Source organism: Ischnura elegans, chromosome X, assembly GCF_921293095.1.
Source record: "Ischnura elegans chromosome X, ioIscEleg1.1, whole genome shotgun sequence".
Taxonomy (NCBI): Eukaryota; Metazoa; Arthropoda; class Insecta; order Odonata; family Coenagrionidae; genus Ischnura; species Ischnura elegans.
This window is the reverse complement of record NC_060259.1, coordinates 77,401,714-77,419,266: the sequence shown is the minus strand read 5'-3', so window position 1 is coordinate 77,419,266 and position 17,553 is coordinate 77,401,714. Positions and strand designations below refer to the sequence as shown.

Sequence of the window (17,553 nt, the reverse complement as noted above, 5' to 3'; positions counted from 1 at the left end):
TACTAACTTTGCTATTATTAATGCTAGAAATCTATAAATGCGATGGTGGTTGGCGTAACATGGTGAAACTCCTTCATGATGCACAAAGGTTAAGAAAACAGCTAAGTCTTTTCTTAACCTTTGTGCATCGCTAGAAATCTATTTAAAATTCCACAATGCTTACAAAAAATGTTAGCAATTCTTTTAGAAGAGTAGATTATTGAAAATTAAATACAAAGTTGAAAAAATCACTGGTAATGCAATAAGTTGACCGTGGATTCGTGCTACGATAGGTTAAAGAGGGTGTAGTCCAGCGGCCGGGGTAAGGGACATGCACCCCATTGAGCTGGGTCCCAAATCTGAGGGACGAAAATACCAGGGTAACTTCATCCCAAAAAAGAGCTCCGTACAGAGAGGTAAAATATTCTCATGCTATTCGTAGCATGGAAAACGTTTTCCAATAGTAGGTGCCAGCAGGAAAGGGCTAACACCTTGATGAGGCACTAAAACATTAGACAATATCCGAGCTTAGTATTATCTTCTAACAATTTTACGGATGGGGTTTTTCCCGTCTCGTCTCCGAGAGGCCTAGGCTGTTGACGTATTCCATGTGTTGCTTATTTTGGGTTTCCCCTTAAAAGTTTGAAAGAAACATGCCCCCTATCTCGTTTCCTTTGCGCATTTACGGGCAGAAAGATGAAGCATAAATTCTTATCGCGAATTACTCCGGGTTATAGTATCATTCCGAAGTTTCCGCGTTTCAAAGTGATACTATATATTATAACTAAATGCAGAGCAATTTTCCCATTAATCCGATGCTCCATAAGGATCAGGTAAAATTGGAAATACAGAAAGACTAACAGAAAACAAAAGAGCGATTCGCCGGGGCGTGAGACTCCGCCGTAGACGAAATATAGCTCGCATCGCATCGCTGGCCGCTCACCGGCTGGGTCGAGGCCCCGGCGGGGAGTGGGCCAATTGCCTTCCCCCTGACGGGCAGCGAATTGACGAATCGGGCATCTTTGATCGCTGATATCTCGACTCAAAGGTCACGAGGGCACGGGAAATTTCACACATTTCATTTTTTTGCATTAATCTACAAATGTGCAAAGTTTAAAGCAAAAGTGGGCGTTACACTCCGTTAATGCTCCTTGTAAGACTTTATCCTCACATTCGGATGGAATACTTATCAGCCACAAAAATATTTGCATGGCTTAAGAGAGGTCATTTCTTACAGTCCAAATAATGCAAATGTTTGCACTCACGTTATTGGGAGGTTTAACTGGTATACACGTTTAAGGAGCATCTGTAAAACAGCTGAAGATTATCCATGCCAAAGACTCTGGGCATTAAAGAGAAATGACAAAGTTCAGAAAACAGGTATATTGACCCAAAAAAACATTTTCTGAGGGTCCATGCTCATGGTAAAAATACCAGGAATTAACAAAGAAAGTGTCCCTATCATTTTGGATGAATGCTTAAAGTTTGCACAGAAATGGTGCCAAAACTTCTCACTCTAGAGCAATGCAACTTGTCTGTGGAAGCATTCTATGTAGCATATCCCACCACCATGATGAACCTACCGCCTCATTTCCCATCTCATTGAACTCTGAAACTTTTCCTTCTTCCAAGGTTTCATTGCACCAAAGTAGAAAAGATTTTATGATGTACAAGCCAAAAATGGAATGGCTTCACAACAAAATGACAAAAAATACAAACAGCGCTACTTTAAAAAGTGAAAAATTCATACAAAGCCTTTTAGGATTGATCTAGGAGAGTACATTGAAGGAGATTAATTTTCTAACATACCTGGTGCTCACTAAAATGCTTTGTGGCATCGCTAGATAATTTTATTGTCTATCCTCCTTATCTAAAAAATATCGCTGGATCTTTCTCTTATATTCCATCTCTCGAGGAACAGTAAATTTGGTTTTGTCCAAGGTTATCGTAAACAACGGCAAGGCATTCTTCCATTCTTTTCCCTAATATTATTTTCCCTAATTCTCATCTCTACTCCATAGACATAGGCACACACCTTGACCCCCCTTTCAATGCCAGCCTACTTTGCCTGGTATGCTGAAGAATTCCAGGGCTTTTTTTGGTGAATTTGTAGGTTTGCACTTAAAAATTTATGAAAAGCCTAATATGCATTTTATGAAACTATTTTTTTTTAATTCGCTCCGAAAACTTACGAGCATGTTAAAGCAGAACAGATTCTTAAAAAAAGCTACCAAAGCTACATGAAGCACAAAAAATAAATGGCGCGAGTGTAAAAAAATTCAGCCGATAGAACAGCCCTTGGCACTCTTTGCGCATACCTGATGATTAACCCATATAGTGCCAGTATGGATCAGCCTACTGTCACAGGTATTGGTTAATCACGGTGGCAACTCCTACCATTTCCCTACCCTTCATCCCCTCTCTTAAAGTCAGGGTACAGAAATCTTTTGACTAATAGACCCATCCTCCGGAGTGTACCCCTGAGAGATAACTGCGGGGTCTCAATCCAACCGCCCAACCTCCAATAAACCTGAACATGTCTATTGTTACCCATGCAGCTTTTTGCAGAAGCTACTATTAAATAATAAAATGAAAAAAACTTTGTTTCAATCCACCCATTTGAAATTGAGCCTGAGACGACAGAGATAAAGCTACTATTTCTTCCAAGGACATCACCACAGACTAAGGAGTCATTGTATGGTCCCAAGAGGTCAATAAGTTTAAAGAAAAATTCAAAAATCAATAAAGATGCTTTTCTTAATCAAAGTGCAGCTGGTTATTGGAGGTGATTCAAACAATCTAAACAGAGAAGTAACTTTGAGATGTGAGTTCTGACCTAAGCAATGATCAATGCCTTACTTCACTGGGCTTGCAACTTTACTGAATCAGACTGTTTGCCATAAATATAAAGCTCAAACACAATTTGGGGTAAGAACCCCTGCAAGTGGTTTCTAATATTACATGCATTATAACAAAAAGATACAGAAAATACATAGAATTAAAATTAACATGGTATATAAATATCGACATACAAACTAGGATCATTAAATTCTTGGGGCCAACAGTAAATTAAATTGAAATTGATAACTTGGTAACGAAAGCAAAGACTATACCCATACATACTTAAAAAACTCGAATGAAAAGTAGAATGCGGCAAAATCAAAAAATTATACAAGGAACACATTAATACTGTAGCTCCATTCCTAAGATTGAAAGCAAAGATTCTCTTAAAAAAGAAACAAGATACATAAATATGTACATGCATACACTTTATGGGAATGGAACATTATACAGGTATACCCAAATGTATGCAAAAAAAAAGCTTTCACTACAATTAGCATTCAATGAAATGCACAATACACCCAAGAATTCTTCCACAGAATAATAAACAATTACAAAAGTACCACAATTCACCCACACAAAATTCTTAAAATTCTACATCCCAAGAACTTTCACAAAAATCTGAGATCTAATGCTTATGAAACTACCATATACTTACGCAAAAGTACATTAAGCATCACATATTTTTAATTCAAAATAGGAGAAAAGAACTAAGAATGAACTTTAGGTTGATGCTAGGAGAGCCAGGTAGGTAAAAGTGTGAACTAAACGTAGCAGGCATTGAGTTCTCGAGGATTTCAGCTAAAGTCACACCACTCAATCTTAATTTATGTAATGGATATGTGTCTTCCTTTGTATCTTAATGAAAGCAGTCCAAATCAGTTCACATTCCACTGTTGGTGAGCATCCCTACTCTCCTCCTATTGCACACACAATTTTAAACAGATCTAGATTCCGTAAATTTGGAAATTAATTAATGAATAAAAATGTAAAGTTTCTAAAGGTTGAATAAGTTCCGGAGTCAAATATTAATCTTTATGGAGGCATACAAATTTAATAAAAACTTGTCTCTAAGATGAACCAAATTTAGCTCCAGAAATATCCCACTTGAGATTTCTTTCACCAGATCAAAGACAAATACCATAAATCACCCAATTCTCATTCTTTTCCAAAAACAAGATATGTACACAATTAACACTCCAAAAATTAATTCCCAAGTTTATAACTAAAAAAATAGGAAATGGTGACAATATATCTTTACTTCAGTTCTGATAACCTATATATGAATAAGATTTCTCCCTCAGATAGTAAAGGAATTTAATAATAAATATAATGTCTTGAAAGTTCACTGAGAAACAATTTACTAACACCACATGTAACGACGTTTTCACGTATATATTTCTAAACACCAGAAAATGATGTGAAAGCTTCAAAATGTGTAGTGTCAGTAAATTAAGTTTTCTTGCAAGATTACTTATATTTATAATGGATCTGTTACACTACTTCACTACACCTTTTGCATAACCTCAATCTCTATATCAGGTTTTAATTCAACTAATCAGGTTTATCAGGTGCGACCTAACAGCCCCAAATACATAACTATTGACGAGGCTTGCAGAATAGTATGCAATATTTTCACATTGCCAACAATCACCTACCTCCTCAAAATACATATCTGCATTACAAGGTGTGCATGCAGGAAGTTTATCTCAAGGATATACCTAAGGATATGTTTTTCATTCACCCCAGTAGCTCAAAACACAAACAAAAAGAGCAAAGGATAAAGGCTTAATTACTATTTTTAATTAAAGCACTAACACATACAAGTTAATGAGTGATTGCATAAAAAAATAAACATGACAACTCATGGTACAACTACATAAAAATATAAGTGAATGCATCTACGGAATACAGAGCCTATACCAACTTTGCTCATCCATTAATAAACAATTCTCTCGTACACAAGACATACTTGATGGTGGATATGTAGACAAAGGACAGACAACACTCAAGAATATTTGTTTACCAATAATAAATTTGGATTGAAAACATGCAAAACTGTAGTTTTGATATTTTTCCTGGGATTTGATAAAACGCTCTTTAGCACAAAAATTTCCTGTTCTCTAATTTTATGGACAGATGAAAGGGTCAAGCAGATGGATTATTTCATCCCAATGTAATTGGCGAGATTTAGTAATTGCTTACTTGACACCAGCAATCCTCTCAACAATAAGTGGTGGAAGTGGGCAAGATGAATGGGTGAGTAAGTAAGGATGCATGCCAGGAGACAGAATTGAAATTGTGGACAGCTTCCTTTGCACCAAATCATAAACTAGAACCTTTTTTATGCATCATGATGTGAATGCTTAAAATTTCCCACAACTACATAACCCATAGCCTCCTTTAAATTGAATATCGTCACCTTCAACACCTCTCATCATGAGTTCTATGCCTCTAGTTATGAATACTAATGTAGCTGAAAGTAATGACTACTAGAGTAGCTGAGTCTTAACCCAATCCAAAGCCATGGAATCCAAAGATCACAATTCCAACATGGTATACACCAGCACACAAAATCATACATGCATACTATATATATTTTATAAGTAATTTCAGAAAAAGATGATGCATTAACATAGAAAACCCAATGATTCCAGTGATAATGTCGTAATGAATGCATTGTTTCTTTTTATTATGAACATTGCCTAAAGGAATATATTTCTCAGAAAAACTGACAAGATGGAATTCGATATGAGCACTGATTGTATGGTCCTCTGGAGTCAATGACTATTATAATATTTGTAACATTCAAGTAATATTGTTCATAAAGAATGAAACATTAACAATTGCTCAATAAAAAAGTAACATGAATGAAAAATTGTATGCAAACAATCACCGTTTCTCCACTTTTATCCCATTGCTCATAGAAGCATACAAGAATCCATCCACACAAGCAAACATGAACCATTCATGCCAATGTACACAAACTCACAAATCCCAACACATCATGTAGCAATCCTTATGAGTCAATGTGAAAAAAAGGCTAAAATTAAAAAGAGTTTCTCGTTTAGGGATTCCTTTTCAAAGGGTTTTCACACTAATCATAGCTTATTAAAGGTAAATAATTTCTTATACTTCATGACGGTGAATGGAGAATTCATAGGTGGGTCACCAAACAGATAGCCATAGTTACTACAGAATACATTTAATGAACAGAAATAGTCACCCAAATAATTGAGTTTGTCCTAACTTTAACAATCAAAAATCTCAACAAACCCTCAATCAACTTCAATCCTCAATCAAGGCCTTTAGGGTTTAGGCTACTTCAGCAATGGGAAAATTACTCAGGTAGTGCTTGCGCATAATTGTTGGGGTGAAATAACAAAACTAAAAATTTTATGACATCAGAATCATGAAAGAAGCTGAGAAAATGGGAAACGATAATGACTACAAGAATTCATTTTATTAGAGCAATTGGAAGGCTGCTTCTCTAATTTCCTCAATATATTTTCACTTTAACTTCAACAATACTGTAGCTTTCAGGTAGCAAGCTAGGTATAGACTTGCCCTTCCAACTTATTCACAGCATTGAAATGATCTTGATCATCTTAAGCCTTTCAGCTAGATTATACCATCTCCTAGTTAGCTAGTGCAAGCTATCATATCACGGTAAAATTTCCTTTTTACAATACCATTCTTTTAGCCAAAATATGAACTGTTGAAGGGGAATAGCATAAATATTCAAGAGTAAAATATTAATAAAAATATTTAAATAATATAGTCAAACTATAAAAGATTCCAATACTAGATACAATAGACTCCACTTGAAACAAACCTGCTTCCAATGAAGTGTCTTAGCTCCCACTTTATGCCTTACTTAATTGAAATATGCCTTTTAGCCATTTCAAAAAATCCTTCTTTTAAGAAATGATTGATCCATGGAGTCCTGCTTACGATGATGTTTTTACGCTCGAGGAAAATATCTATATCATGTCATTCCACTTCTCTTTTGTCGCAAATCTAATGCCGAAAGTTAAAAGATCTATTTTATATGCATGATCAACGTAGATGTTATTGAAAAAATGTCCACGTCATAACAGTTAAGACTTGGCTCTCAAATAATAAGAATAGAGAGTATTCTTATAAAAAAACATTCTAATCTTTACAGGGGCGGATCCAGGATTTTTTTCTGGGGGGGGTCTGACAGGTCTTCTCATATTCGGGATTGAAAAAAATACAACAATTACCATAGAAAATATTCTATTTATTTAGATATGAAAGTTATTAATATTAAATTAAATGATTTAGGCTCCATAACACACAAAATAGAACAAACATAATGATAACCGTATGAAAAATAGTTTATTCTTTTAAGCGTCAGAGGGGGGGGCACGTCCTACATCTGCTGAACCGAATAAATGCATATGCCTACCAAATTAGTTACGTAAAATTTTTTCACCAGAAAATAACAAAACTTGGTACAAGGATGTCCAATATTTTCAGAAAAGAAAAATATTTTGCTTATGACTTTTCTATCCTTAAACATTCAGGCATTTCAAGAATTGCATACAAGTTCCATAGTTTGCAAGAGAAATTATTCAAACCCTAATGATTTCCCTTAACCAATTACAAATTCATCACACTGAAAAATATTTTGTTTGCATGATTATAATGCAATTTAGGTATATTTAGGTTAAAATTATCCATCAACAGAGTGGGTTAAGTAAAGTTATCATAAATTAAGAAAATTTAAACATTTTTTTTCAATAGCCTTATATAAATTTTTATACAAGACCACCTTTACCAATGATGCATAGTGGCTGTTGGCAGGTCATCTATGATAAGAGATCGCTTAGCTAATAAAATGACACACAATGGTACTGCTACATTTTCAGAACATTCATGTTTAGTAGACCTACACCGCATGCTCAAAGTTAGTTGGGACTAAAAGCCACATAGGGAATGTTCCACACTTGACAACAAAAAAAGCATCTTCCAAAAATTTAAGTTAAACATTTAACTCCGAAGCATATTAGGAATGATTAAATATGATCAGAAAACATCTCTAAAATGATCAGAAAACTATCACATAGAGTTCCCAATCCATAACTTTGAAACGTTTAATACTCCCAATATAGGTTTAATATCAAGACGGCATATTCATTTTTGGGTCCATTTTGATGTCCCATATGTGATATAGGATTACCTAATCCAATCATATGATTCTCTTCCTCCTCAATTTAAAAGTTTTGATATGTTTCTACTTCTAAGGGTTGTCCTGCTTAAAGAAATCAAAATACAGGGGAAACTCATTTTGGTGAATACAAAGAGAATAGTGTAACAATGAGTGACTGATTGAGTTCCACCAAAAGGCCTACGATTGACACGTAAAAAAATTACGATATAGTGAGGCTAAGAAGTCCCTGTGACAGTGTATGCTTGGTATTGAGAGGCATCTCTTAAGAGCGGTCCATAATTGGTTAATTTGAAAGTAAACACAGATCACCCATCTAACTAGAGACAGTGCAAATATAACTCCGAAAACATGTGCACGATGTTCATTCTCCAGACTGACTGCCTCCATGTCTGCCCCGGGCTGATAAATACCGTACCCAAGCTGGAAGAGCTCTATGTTTATTGTTTTCGAGTGTCACAGATGGTGTGATTTCGCCGCATGCCCATGCAACCATGTCCCTCTACAACTCTCGTGCAACTCTGAGCGACTGACTTAATGCAGCACCTGCAATACATTTTCTGCTGTTGCACATAGCTTTGATGCATCAAACCAACCCCGGGCAATCCTAAATCCATGATTACACTGCTACTCATCACGTGATACACAGCCTCGGATGTGTGATTTTTTCAAACGAGTGCCATTAATGGTTTAGCAATATTTCATTTGAAAGATTACATACAAACAGATATTTAACAACCACACAGATTTTATTCCTCTGCAAAATTGCACCAAAACTAAATAAAAATGGTAATTAAAGGTGATTATGGGAATTTAGAGGCTCCATCCTTCACCTTTGGACATAATGCGTGCCCAATAAGCGAGTGATTTCATGGGAATTATGAGCACTCATTAAACTAAGCTTTCACATTAAGTCCTTTGAAATAGTAATCACTTGGGCCGGCAAAGCCTTATTTCTTCTAATAGAGAGCAAAAATGTTTCATATGTGAAAAAAGAATGTCTCCATAGCTGTTTTTTGGCCTGATTGTAGGTGGTTTGCATGTCTGCATGCGAGGCAAGCTTTTGATTCTGATAAACTAAAGAACAGATATTTATTCGAGACGACCGACCTCCCTCAGCTAAGAAAATTTCCATACATTGCAACGACAACATTTTGCAGAGTGATAAGACTATGTAATATATTATGCATAGCAAAATCTACAAAGAGAAACCAAATATGCATCAACATTCAAAATTTCAACTCTTGAATTTAGTGTCAGCTTTCTGGTAAACTCAAGTTTGGTAATTAATAACCAAAAAATGAAAAAGAATACAGACAAATAACTTTATCATCTATCTTGTTTGATTTTGCATAGCGTTAAGCCACACACAAATTCTTTCCAATTATTTTAACATTTTTAATGCACTTAAAAAAAGGTATCAGTTTTTGATGGTGTTAAAATAAAGCATCTTCATTGATGACTCAATAGTTCTGCAACATTAATAAGTACATAACAAGTCTTCAATTTCAACCAAATTTTAGTGTAAGTTAGATAAGTTTACATAATTGCCATGTACGCTGTAAGTTTCAAATTTTTTATCTTTCACAACAACAAAGATATTATAAGTTACTTAAAATGTGAGCACATCCATATTAGGGCACCATCCGTTCTTGGTACAGATTCGAATAAAATATATACTGATTGATGAGAGTTTCTGGCAGGAGACCCTCAAAGGCTAAGGTTAAATAATCCTTACCAAGTTGTCGTGTTCCTCAGCATAGCTGACATCTTCAAGATCACAGATTGGCCAGGAGCTGGGACATTCAACAACTCAGCAATGAATATTTTCTAGCCACACAATATCTCTTACCATAAACCTTTGCTTCTATCATTATAAATTTCTGTCACTATCTATAAATTGCACTAGATAATGTTTTAGACAGTTGAAAGAGGTTATGTAGATTACTCCACCTAAAATGGAACTCAACAAAAAGTCCTGATATACCAGACTGATACAGCTTCTGTACATGATAAAATGTGTGTATAACAAGTTTTCTACTTTGTTTTAAATTGAATGACTCGTTTCCAAAGAAAAATGTCATCAAAGTCGGTGCTTTGATTAATCATCCTAAAAATTGGTATGTTTTTTTGTTAAAATAATAATAAAATTTATGAAAATGGTTTTCCGATAGCTAAATTCAGAATCAAACAAGGAAAATTATGATTTTTTTTCTGTATTCTTTTTCCATTATTTAGTCATTTTCATCATAACCTTTAGGAGCCACACGGAGGCAGCAAACTAATGAATTTCCATAAACCATAAGTCAGAAAATTTACTCTTAGAGAAATTCCTACTTTTGATTCAAATCCGAAAAATTAACATGCTCCTCAATCTATACACAGTTACACCTAAAACTAAAAGAATCATATATAATCAAAAGAAAATTTATCACTGCTTTAAAGGCAGAGAAGGGTAAATAAAGAAAATTTAACTTAGTCAAAAATTTGTAAAGTCCTTTTAAAAAAGGTGAAGTGTTCTTTGTTATGAAGTATAAGCTACTTTAATTTTCAGCAAAGCTAGCATTGCCATCCATATCCTAAGTAAACCTAATCAAATCCTTATTAAAATAAAGCAGAAAGAATTATGTACTTCAGTTGGTGATGGCTTTCTACTATTAGTCATATGTACAGCTATTACTAATTCCTATAAGAGATAAATCTCACCTGAAGCTTCTTATACATTTCCAGGTTAATCAACTTAATGTCATCCAGCTGACTACGAAGAGAGACAATGGTATCTTGTTTTTCATGAATGTCTTTTTCAAGTAGCTTCATTGCAACTTCCATCTCAGCCTTCAGACTAATCTGTGAGGAAAGGAACAGCATATAATATACTTAGTAAAAAAATCTCTTGAACAGATGCATAACTACCCAACAGCAACATAAATAAAGTCAATTCACAGAAATGCCTACTCAGCCTAATCCTAGCGAAATATGTACTTAACAATGGATGATTATAAGTATATCTTCCCATCAGATGATTTTTCAAACTCCCATTTAGGCCACTACACACTAAGGTGACCATGAACTTGAACTCCTCAATGTAAGGAAAGCATTGCAGCAGCACACATCTGCAGGCAAACAGTTTGCGTGAGCCACAGGACATGAGCAATTAGGTGAGCTGACACATGAACCTTACTGATCATTTTACCAACAGATGGCATGGGATACAATGGAGAAGCTCATTGAAATGGTGGAAGAACATAAAATCCTATCCAGGGATACCTCAAGATACAAGTTTAATTGTTCCGTAACTTTGCTTGTATCCCAAAGCAATTTTCCCCAATTACATTAATTCAAATGCCATTAATCCATTCCAGCCTGAAAATTCTACCCCAATTGTTTTTTTTCGTATTTTTTAATAAGAAAAATGTATTTTCAAATACTGTATAAAAACGCAATGCAAAAACAACAGGTTTCATTAGACCTGCGACTTACAATTTAAATGCTACTGAATGCTTTATTTTAGACACCACTTTCCTCTTCACTGGTCATTGCCTTTTTTTGCCATATGCAATACCGCAATCGACCATTCCTCAAATCTCAAATTTTTCTTCTATTTCAAAGAGAAATTTTGCTCGTTCAATGGCTTGCCTCTCAAATATCTTGTATGTTAGGGCATACATATATCGAGGTACCAATGTATAATTTCTTTTCTTATATTACACTTTGCAAGAATCACATTTTTTCTATGTTTAACTCCTAATGATGATGATTACTGGTAGAAAGGCAATATGTGCTGGTTTATATGCTTTCTCTGATGGTTTATTTGATTCGAGGATGCTAAAATTTGCAACACACTGAAAAGAAATGGGGTGAGATAGCCTAGAAGCTGAGAATGTGAGGCAATTAATGTGAATGAAGTGATTGATACTTATGAATACATTATTATCCTAACTTATGAGCAAAAATGATGGTGCTATATAAAAATATTTGAATTTAATTTTTTAAATTAATTCAGCTACATAAAGCAACATTATCCTATGAGCTAAGCTATCAACACAGACTTAATTTCAAAATATCAACCAATCATTTATGTCCACCAACAAGTTTTTTCCATAGACTAGAACTGGAAGGCCTCCAAACTAAATGACCTCTCTGATGAAAGAAAATTTTTCCAATCCTACAGGCCATTTTACACGGTACACAGAATTGCGCAATCTGCCGTACGTTCGAAGGCGCAATCAAATTTGCGTCGTCTTAAGCGGTGAATTACTAGAACACATGCGAGAATGCATGGATGCCAGACCGCAAAATAGCCCGTTCTAATTTCATTCACGCATTCGCGCAATTCCACGCCATTTTAGAAATAAATGCAGCTCTAACCTGCGTAATTCTGTGCCCCGTATAAAACGGCCTTAAGATGTAAGCCATTCAGAGGTTTGACTAGTGGCTGTTGCCATTTCCACAAGGATAATAATAATAATAATACGTCTTTATTGGGCGAGATTGGGACTAGAAAGTCCCATCTTCCATCTAACCCCTCGTCAAACATTAAATATATGCAGTTAAATACATTGTCTAGTTGCTCATGAAATTACATGCAGAGAAATTACATAAAAATAAGTAGAAGTTCCATTTTCAATCAACAATTAGCATTATAATTTAACAAAGTTACTATTGACCAAGTGTAAAAAGATGTTAGTGAACGTGGGAAAAACCTAAGGATGTTGAAAGGATAAGGATATGTAAAGAGCTAATCAGTTTGAAAGGAAAAATTAGCATACCTGTAAATCTAACTCCTTTTGCAGCTCCATGCGCTGCTTCTTTTCACTCTCCATTTGCTGCTTGAGATTATCGTTAGAGTCCTTGGCCTTATTTGAATTGTCAGCACCTCCTCCCTGCACATTGAGAAACATTTTTAGTAGGCAGTGATTTACACACGAGGCCAGTAACGGTGGGACCATTTACTTTAAGCACATTTTTAGGTTACATTATTTCAGGAATAAAGAAGGGAAGTACAAGTTACTCAAAATTAAAGGAAAGTTGAAGAAAAAGTTTCAACTCAGACACATCACTTTTTCAAATCTCAAGGTGAGCCAATAAATATGTTGGTTAAAAAAGGACTACTCATACCTAGATACAGTAAACTCTCGATTATCAAATGTCAACGGGACCAGAAAATTAGCACATCGTAATTTGAACCTTTTTAATAAGTTGCAAATAAATGTTTGCTTTTGTTCCCACCACCTTTTTTTGTCTTTCGTGGCCTTTTTTTTATATTTTTTTTTTTGGTGGTTACTTATGCTAGAATTTTAAAAAATGCTTTTTGTTATTGATTTTATGCTGTGAAAGGTCATAAAAAAATAATAAGACCCTAAACTTCCCATTCTTTAAAGTTAAATATCAACGATCTAAGAGCTAAAGAAATTCCTGTCCATTTAAAAAAAAAGTAATCCAATAACGAATTGAAAATTTTTGTTTACAAATTTATGCTCAAAATTTGTGGTCAGCAGCAATTAGCAACTATTATCTATGCATAAGATAGATATTTGTTTCCAACTCCTATGAAATATTAACAGCAGCCTGCCTAACCGCCATTTATGTCACCCTCTATCGCTCAGTGATAAGAAAAAAAGAAAAAGACAAGTCTCTCAGCCCATTTCCAAAATAAACTACAGGGTTAATATTTGTAGTTCCCTCCGTATCGTCAGGTGAATGTACAATCTTTTTTATTATTTCTGGGGACCGCCATTTAAAATTTTCATGAAATTAGCTAAATAAGGCAAATTACTTATCCATAGTGATTTTTTAAAACATTATCATAATTTTCCAAGCGTAAAAAGAAAAAAATATTTGGCCCTGATGAACTTAACACGTTGCGTACGCATGGCGAGAATTCTTGTCATTTTTTTTCCCGAACGTTCCGGACAGATAACGAAGATTCTCATCATTTAGGCGCGTCAACTTAAATAATTTTAAAGCGTACAATACGTATTCATTAGTACGTTTTCAGTTGTTGTTCGTTATTCATAATGAATTGATACATCATAACGTTTGATTGGGCAAAGTTACATTCTAAAAATTAGTTTTTTAACCATGTTTAAACCAAAGGCATATTTCCAATCTTAATACCTCCACCCCGAATCGGCATTCCTAGGAATTTAAATACCCCGGTACGCAACGTGTTAATTAAAATTTCAGGTTGGCACTCAACGTGTTATATCCCACCTCAGCCATGCACTGAGCAAAACTCATCTGAAATATGCCAGGCAACTCCTACAGCAAATCTAAACTCCTAAATTGAAGAAGTTGTAAACATTCATCGACTACTTGGTCCACGCTGACAAGCTAAATTAGATAAAGATGAGTTAAAAAATAATAGAAATTGCTACATTCAAGTTCTCAGGGTGGTAACTCCACCACAGATACTTATTTTGACATGAAAACACGCCAATTTCATGAATGTACAAATACGAGACAACAAATTAACCCCTTCCCCGTTAAATATTTTAACTGTCCGAAAGAGAATTGAATTGGTGCATTCATTTGAGCATCTATGGTGAGAAATTCTTTAGAAGCAGCAGTAGGCGGCAGGCTCTGAAAGGTAGCAGTTTTATTTGTCGATTTGTATGAAAACTTTTTCAATAAAGGCTTTCAGAAATTTCTTTCCTGTGTGATAAAATAATTGCCCCGATATTGCTGCAGTAACCTTGGTTCAAAGTTCAATACAAAGTTCACAAGAGTGGACCCACACTTAACGAAAATCAATGAAGTAAACTTCCAGCCCCCACCACTTAGTTATGCACGTGCAAAAGCTTCGAGCTAAGGTATTGATGGCTTTTGAATCAGCAGCTATCTAACTTTGTGGTCCACAGCTTCCTTTAAGTCCTCAAAGTTAGCACTCAGAAGGATAAGTAAGGGTTAGGCAGTAACTTGATAACTTCATTGAAAAATTTATGCTAACCTTAAGTCAATGTAGAGGGCCTTACTGCTTCTGCAGTAAGGTCACACTGACAATGAATGCAAGCTTATGTCACCTGTAGTTGCCGAGAAAACTTCACAGAACAAAATTGCCAACAACTCATGTTCAATCACTTAAAAAATGAGTACCCACATTTAAAAATATTTGAATATGTTACCTCATCGATCCTTTCAGAGTGTACATCATGGCCAATCTCTTTACGAAGATTGCAGTTTTCTTCATGAAGCGAGAGAATTGTGTTCTTTGCAATAGCTAGATCTTCCTTCATTAAAGCATTAGTGGCTGTCAGAGATTCCACTTTAGATTGCAGATTCGTAACAGTGGCACTGCAAAGAAGAAGTATACAGATACAGGAACTTCATAATGAAAAGGCTTTACGTAATGCATGCAAGTATTCTAGAGAAAAATACATCCTCTGAAATAATGTAAGAAAATGAATTGTAATCGAAGACTGATTTTTATATAAACATAAGCACAGTATAACCCAATTAAATGTCAATACAAATATAATTTTCAATTGAATGAAAATTTCATGACAAAAAACATGATGACATAAGATAACTAAAGAGTTTATGAATACAGGACACTCTTGCAGTCCTGCTACTGCATTAAACCAGTGGTGGCAATAAGTTTCGATCAACAACTCAAAAAAAACAGAAACCTACATTAATGTAAATCTGGAGCAAGTAAACACAGTATGCCATCCTAGAGATGGAAAAGACAAAGTCGATTTTAGTTGCAACAACTTTCTACCCAATTATCTTTTTCCCTATAGAAGTGCATTTAAAAAAATTTATTTCAAAACTGCTGATTAATTACATTTAGTCAATATAAGAACTATGTATTTTAATCCCTAAAGCCCGTCAGTTAAAGATTTTTAAGCACTCCACTCACTTAAGATGCCTATTAAGTTCTTCAATGTAATTCTTCTGATCAAGCACAGCTGTCATATGATTTTCACCATCTTCAGCACTCCCATCTTCATTATCGCCTTTACAATCACCATTGTCCCCTCCAATCAGGTGATGACTTGACCTCAGGTACAGCGAAAAATCAATGACACCTTGGGGGCAGTCAAGATCTTCCTCCTAGAGTAGGAAAAAAGCATGACACACATGAGGAAAAGTGTGCAAATACAGCAGACTCCCGGTTATACGGGTGCAGTTTATCCATGTTACGGCTTATCCATGCATGAGTTTTACGCTTCATCAATGTTTTCCGCTATCCTCTATATTATTTCTACTGTATAGATACCTTTTTCTCAACTTATACACAACCAAGCTCTACAAATGAGATACCAAAATGCGCAGAATTTATCAGAGAACATGCGACGGCATATCTAACTTCCTAAATATTGCTGTTGTTTCCTAAAATTGGTTTTTAAAAATAAAAAAAAATCGATTTAAAAAAATCGATTCCAGCAAGATTGTCCTCATCCCAAGAATACAGTTAATGCCATCGGATCCCACCATATCTTTTAATCTGACTCGCAGACAATTTCCCATTAAGGTTTCCTATGCGATGACTATTAACAAGGCTCAGGGTCAGACTTTGCAAAGAGCTGGCTTATTCCTGCCTGACCCTGTATTCCCTCATGCAGTGGCGGATACAGAAATAACTCAAGGGGGAGGCGCAACATATCTTGAGTTGTCTTTACTTTTATCGTAATAAAAGATGATCAAGTCACAGGCAGAGTATATGAAAATTTTATTTAAAGTGATTATAAACATGTAAAAGACAATGCCATCTTATGATATAAAAAGTTACAATTGTGGTTTTGCAATGTTCGGCAATACAGGCGGACCCGCAAGGGGGGGGCGTGCGCCCCCTGTGCCCCCATCTGTATCCGCCACTGCCCTCATGGCTAACTATATGTCGCACTCTCTAGGGTAAGATCTTTTAAAAATATTTTTGTAAATATTAAGGAAAACGCTAAACAAGTATTAACAGAGGATAGTGTAATTACTTCCAATGTTGTGTTTAAAGAGGTCCTCTGACCTCAATTTGTACACGAACATTCCAATTAAATTTGTACATAAGACCCTGCCTTTTTTTTCTACATTTTAAAATTAGATACGCGCCTATCCCTCTGTGGACCTGCATTGAAAAGAGCGGGGGAAGCCCGCTCGTCTTTATAAAAAAAAATAATTGGACTCATAAGCAAGGCTACAATAGGATTATGGTTTCCATTAGAATCCTCTTTGTAAGAGATAATTATTTTATTTACTATTAGACTAGGAATGTTTCAAGTTTACTTAGACGCCTGCTCTAGCATGCAGACGACGATCAGCAGCGGGAAAAAAACTCTTGATTAATTTTTGAAGATTATTCATTGGTTAACCAAATGCAAAGTAAGAGATATGTTGTCTTTAAATGTATATTTCACATCGCCAACGTGCAATTATTACTGTGGCCTCGCACTCAGTTGAATACAGCCCAAAGGAACAGGAGATTTTGTCGCACTCAGACTTATTTACGATGTGACTAGTCAAGGTCAAACTGGAGAGGAAGGGAATAAAAGAAGTGAAGGCAACAAGGTAAGTGGGAGTAGAGATAGCACGAGCCACAGCCA

General features: G+C 35.2%; 1 protein-coding gene across 5 annotated transcripts in view; it reads right to left on the bottom strand.

The window, feature by feature from the left end:
* LOC124171769 (protein RUFY3) overlaps positions 1 to 17,553 on the bottom strand; it is a 52,305-nt gene that overhangs the window by 18,205 nt on the left and 16,547 nt on the right. For all 5 annotated transcript variants that reach the window (XM_046551073.1, XM_046551076.1, XM_046551074.1 and 2 more), the window contains 4 exons: positions 15,876 to 16,069; positions 15,139 to 15,307; positions 12,784 to 12,897; positions 10,721 to 10,861 (listed from right to left, as the gene is read on the bottom strand). In XM_046551073.1, the coding sequence (XP_046407029.1) occupies positions 10,721 to 10,861; positions 12,784 to 12,897; positions 15,139 to 15,307; positions 15,876 to 16,069 (618 nt within the window). The remainder of the gene's footprint in view (positions 1 to 10,720; positions 10,862 to 12,783; positions 12,898 to 15,138; positions 15,308 to 15,875; positions 16,070 to 17,553) is intronic.